Source organism: Centruroides sculpturatus, unplaced genomic scaffold (genome assembly GCF_000671375.1).
Source record: "Centruroides sculpturatus isolate CEXI.00-Female unplaced genomic scaffold, Cexi_2.0 scaffold2025, whole genome shotgun sequence".
NCBI lineage: Eukaryota > Metazoa > Arthropoda > Arachnida > Scorpiones > Buthidae > Centruroides > Centruroides sculpturatus.
In genome coordinates this window covers 24991-30139 of record NW_019386866.1, presented here as the reverse complement: position 1 = coordinate 30139, position 5149 = coordinate 24991, and the positions used below count along the sequence as shown (strand labels likewise).

At 28.5% G+C, this 5149-nt stretch overlaps 1 protein-coding gene across 3 annotated transcripts in view; it reads right to left on the bottom strand.

Annotated features, from left to right (window-relative positions):
• The window catches only part of LOC111615869 (zinc finger protein 813-like), a 26727-nt gene extending 24212 nt beyond the window's left edge, over positions 1-2515 (bottom strand). Inside the window, exons 1-3 of one of the 3 annotated variants that reach the window (XM_023357311.1) lie at positions 2455-2515; positions 1948-2218; positions 793-1008 (exon numbers count right to left, since the gene is read on the bottom strand). In XM_023357311.1, coding sequence (XP_023213079.1) covers positions 793-1008; positions 1948-2073 — 342 coding nt within the window. In that variant the 5' untranslated portion in view covers positions 2074-2218; positions 2455-2515. Of the gene's footprint in view, positions 1-792; positions 1009-1947; positions 2250-2454 lie in introns of those variants that run through there. The other 2 variants (XM_023357310.1, XM_023357312.1) reach the window with 2 other exon arrangements.
• Between the last annotated feature and the right edge of the window lie 2634 nt (positions 2516-5149).

The window sequence follows — 5149 nt, the reverse complement described above, 5'->3', positions numbered from 1 at the left end:
AAATATATTGAAAAATATAAAAACAATAAAAAATTATACTTCAGATGTTAATTTAGTATCAAAAACGTAAAATATTTGAGTAGCCCAAGACATAGACAAAGATTGAAGCGCCACAGCACTGGCGAAAATTTAAATTTGCCGACTGGAATTCTTTCGGATGATTGACTTTCGGAAAATCGACGCTCTACTGTATTTTTATATATTTCGATTTTTCATCCAAATGTTCGAACCGTTTTAAATTCGAATTTGTTATTGCATATTGGTTCGATTATAGAACGATTGTAAACGTTTTAGAAAATTGATCAAATTAAAAATAGTTTGTTTGATTCTCAGCAATTCTCATCATTCTCGGCGGTAGGTGTTATATAACAATTACTATGGTTGTTGAAATACTGAATATAAATGGGGTTTACTTGCAAAACCTCCTCGGGCGAAGTCGCGGGTAACAGCTAGTGGATACATAAAATGACAGAAACGTTTCTTTACCGGCTGCTTATCGAATGACTCGTAGTTTATACAAAAGATGCTGTCTGCGCGTATTAGTAGCTGATATTAGACAGAGAATTCAGAATCGTTGTATATTTTGAATACAGGAATTTTCCTGTTAATTAAAAGAAACTTATTTTCTCGAAGAATCGAATGGAAGAAATGCAAGTGTTTAGAATATATGCGATGAATGAATAATGAGACAATGTGTGCTCATTAAATAAATAAAGTTATTATTATAACGTTTACACTTTAATAGTCGATTATTTGAAAAAATTTTAGTCATTAACATATTTACACACTTACTTCGAAGCAAGATGGAGTTTCCTTTTTCGAATGGATTTTTCTCATGTGTCTGTTTAAATTACTTTTGGTAATAGAAGTGCCGTTACAAACATTACACGAAAATGGCCGCTCTTTAGTATGAGTTCTCATGTGAGCCTTTAAAGCAGCGGGAGATAGAAAAACTTTTGTACATATGTGACATTTACGGCTTATTATCTTCGGATCTTTTGGTGAAATCTAATTATTCAATAAATTTTTAGTTAATTGTTAACAATATTTCAAAAAACATAAAACGTAATTTTTTAAACGAAAGAAGTTCATGACAATTTTATATGAGAAAGTTTTGAAATGATTTCTACCGTATATTTCATTGTGATGATGTTGAGATTAAATGTAAAAAATTTTGTTCATGTTTCATTATAATATATGTATAAAAATGTATTTTATGAAAACAGAGCTAACGAGGTGCTGCAGAGTAATTTTCTTAAATCTTATTATTGACACTAGCAATTACGCACAGCCGAACAACTGTTTTTGGATGGCTTTTCGACTGTAATCTGAATCTAATCTTAAAAAGATTATAACATAATTTATAATTTTAACGTTGACTTAATAATACGGTGAACAATAAATAAAGCTTTTCTGGGATTTTCACTTATAAAATGCAATTAATAAATTAGAAAATAACAACACGAAGATGTATCATGCTTATATCAATAAGAATATCAATTATAAAAGAAATAATTGTAAAGAATGATTCGCTTAATAATACAACATTATTGTAATTAGAATTTTATATTATTCATATCTATCATAGGTTATTAAATACGCTGATGAATTTATTATGAATAACGTCTATCTCACTTTATATATGTTTATGAGTGATTAATTGGCAAAGGTTAAATACATAGTTAATATAAAGAAACATAATGAATTGAAAATTTTCCAACGGCAAAAGAACAATAATGATATTTACAGTTTCTTATTAATATTATTATTTTAATTCGTGTAAATTAACACAGTTGCATCGAATATTGTATGAAATATTAATTGAATATTAATTGAATTTTTATCCTTTAGAATTATATTGTGTCTGTTTATTTTATAACTTTTATCGCTTTGATAATTTAAAAACAAAAAAAAATTGAAATTATACAAACTTGTGGAAATATTTACGTTAGATAAAATCTCATCAGGGAGGAGTGCGTACATGTGTTGTTTCAAATCTTCTTTCCTTTTAAAGCTATCTTTACAGCCATTGTAATTGCACTTGAACGGCTTTTTATCCGAATGTAAAATCATATGCCCTATCAAATTGCTCTTATTCGAAAAGCTTTTCTCGCACAAATTGCATTTACACGGCCTTTCACCCGTGTGAATTCACATGTGTATTTGCAAATTATATTTACGAAGATATTCCTTGCCGCATGTCGTGCATCGATATTTTCTTTCCTTTGAAAATAATTCATTGAATAGCAGTAAATAATTCGTGAAAAAGTTAAATTAAAATTATATACAATAGTATAAATTATTGTTATATATTATAAAAATATGTTTAAAACGTTTATAATATTTACACTATCTTCGATATAAGTTTAAAATTGATAGTTTGTTATTTTTGTTAATTTTAAAACAGTTTGAAAAATTCAAAATTATACAGATTAAATGAAAGGTTATACTTACCATTGTGATTTTAATATTTTAATTTAATTATCAAATTATTTTAATTTAAGTCGAAATTTTGATAAAACAGAAAACAACAATGCAACGAAATAATATAATTTCTCGATTGTTATGTTTTGATTATATTAAGCATGTTTAATTGCGCATATTTTTGAACGTAAAAATAATTGAAGACACAAATCCATACATTTATCGTTTGTATTGGAAAAACGCATGTGAATAATCAAATAGATTAACGCTATTTCTGTTTCTTGTTTAACTTATTTTTGAATTATTTTACTCTATCTGCATAATAAGCAGTAAGAGTAAAAGCACGGTTTTATAATACTCAGTAGAAGTGTGCGAGTCTACACGAACGGAAAACTATACAAATTTTTTATATTTGCACTCCCGAAAGAAAGAATGTATTCAAAATTATATTTTTACTTTTATTTTCTAAAATTATTATTATTTATTTATGACACTACGGCCATAAGCGTATTACAAGTATCTAAGCAGAATATAAATACATTATACAAACATACAAAAAATTAATGACAATAAAACAAAAATTATACAATCAACATACAAAGTCGAACATCATTTAAGCTTCTGACATGAGTCGTTAAATTGAAAAGGTCAGCGAAATATGTTTGTATAGAAGGACTTCTTCGATTTTGATGTAAGACGAGTATGTAAATTCTGGTATTGTTGTAAAATCGATTTAAACGTGAGAGTAAATGTATGGGAGATATTTTAAAATTGTTTAAAATTCATAGCAATTCAAAATGAATAACTAAATATGTAATTTGTAGTATTGCTATGAAAATAGACGTATAGAAGATAATTAATGTAAAATTTTTAGATAAGCTGAAGTTAAATATAAAATTTTTTTAGATAATAAGCAATCGAATGTGTAAAACAGTTTTGAAGGTTCAAACCTTACAAACATTTGTAATTTAATGCATGACAAGTTAAATGTGGAAAGGAATTTTATGTTTTGAACTTTCAGTAATCTGTAATCTAAAAGGTGTTTTAAAAATCATGACCTATATATGTTTGTTAACACTGTTGTAATTTGTGAACTTTTATTTTAGTTGTCTGAAGAGAAGCAAGGAATGCGTACAAATACGATGAACACTTATCAACAGAATAAAATTTAATGATTAAATTTGCCAAGTGTCTGAATAAATACAATAAATGATTTGTGTTCGAATTACTAAAAATTATTAGCACGGTTTCAAAAATACTACAATCAGTGTTATTAAATTGTTTAAATTGCTTGTAAGTTTAATCACGCGTGCTTATTGTAGTGAATTTCAATTGTAAACCATTTGGTAAATCAACGTGGTTCAACCGAAATTATGTTCGAATGTTGGCAGTAGCAGGGAATTTTCTAATCTGTAACGTCTGAATAAGGGCCAGTTACCTTTAACAGATCTTCTGGAAAGCACTTTTCCTTCGAGTAACATCGCGTACTTAGAGAAGGCAGTGGGGAACCACTCCGTTATCAACTTCTCCAGGACATTACTTTGCACGCAAACTAATCTGTACTAACAAGCGCCGGGTGTCAGGTCAGTAAAAAATGGTTTTCTCTTGCAAGTTTAATTAATTTAAAAGTATTTAGAAGCGATTGCTTTTTACCTAATACACTTTTTTTGTCGATGTTATTCTGGTTGTAAGTGTAATGCGACGACAGAATTGTCAGGAAGTTTATATAAAGATCTGAGGAGTGCGTTCTGTTCGGTTTTAAGCCTGTCCTATACGAAGTCTGAAGCTGTACCCCATTCGGTACTGTCTTATCTTAATTTAGTTTACGTTCGTTTATATTCATACCTATCTGTCAGCAATGCCAGTAAGAAGTGACACAACTGTAACATAATATTTACTCAAAAATGACTTTAAAAAGAAACATAAGTCACAGCGTAAGTCAAATAGTTACTTCCGATTGGTTTCTCCAATACAGAACCTATTGTATCGTTCTGTTTTTTCAATTATTCCTGGATCAGAGAAACGCGAAACTAAGCATGCTCAATATTACCAGAACGTACCAATCAAGAAATTTCTTTTTTTAGTGCATTGTTGTTTTCTGTTTTGACAAAACATTATAAAGTATTCTAATGCATTTATATAATTTTTATGTAATCATCTTAACGAATTTATTGGTAAATATTATTTGCTTCTATGAAAAAATATAATTATGCCGCTGATTTTCATAACTCGCCAGAATTAAATAATTATTTCTCTTTAGAAATTTTAACCTTGCTAAACTCTCTCCTTTTGTAATTTTACTTTCAATAAACGAATAAATATTATTTTTCTTATTAAACGGCCAGCAAATCCTCCTGTCAAGCATGCGTTAGGGGAGATCGGGGCAAGATCGGCATGTTAAGCTTTACTTAAATTTTGTGTAATAAATACTGCTGTAAACTGAAAAAAACCTTTTGCATATTGTCTATTGGAATGTTACCTTACTATACATCTGGTTAAAATCAGTTTGGACATAAAAATAATTAAAATAATTACAACTTTACAAGAAGAGAGAAATTGACGAAGTTGCCCCGGGTATAGGGGCAAGATCGGCAACTTCTCTCTTTTTGTAAAGTTGTAATTATTTTAATTATTTTTATTAAAGTTGCCCCTGGTATAGGGGCAACAGTAATGGGGCAAGATAGGCACGTATATAAAATTATGTTATTAACAATGTATAAGTTGG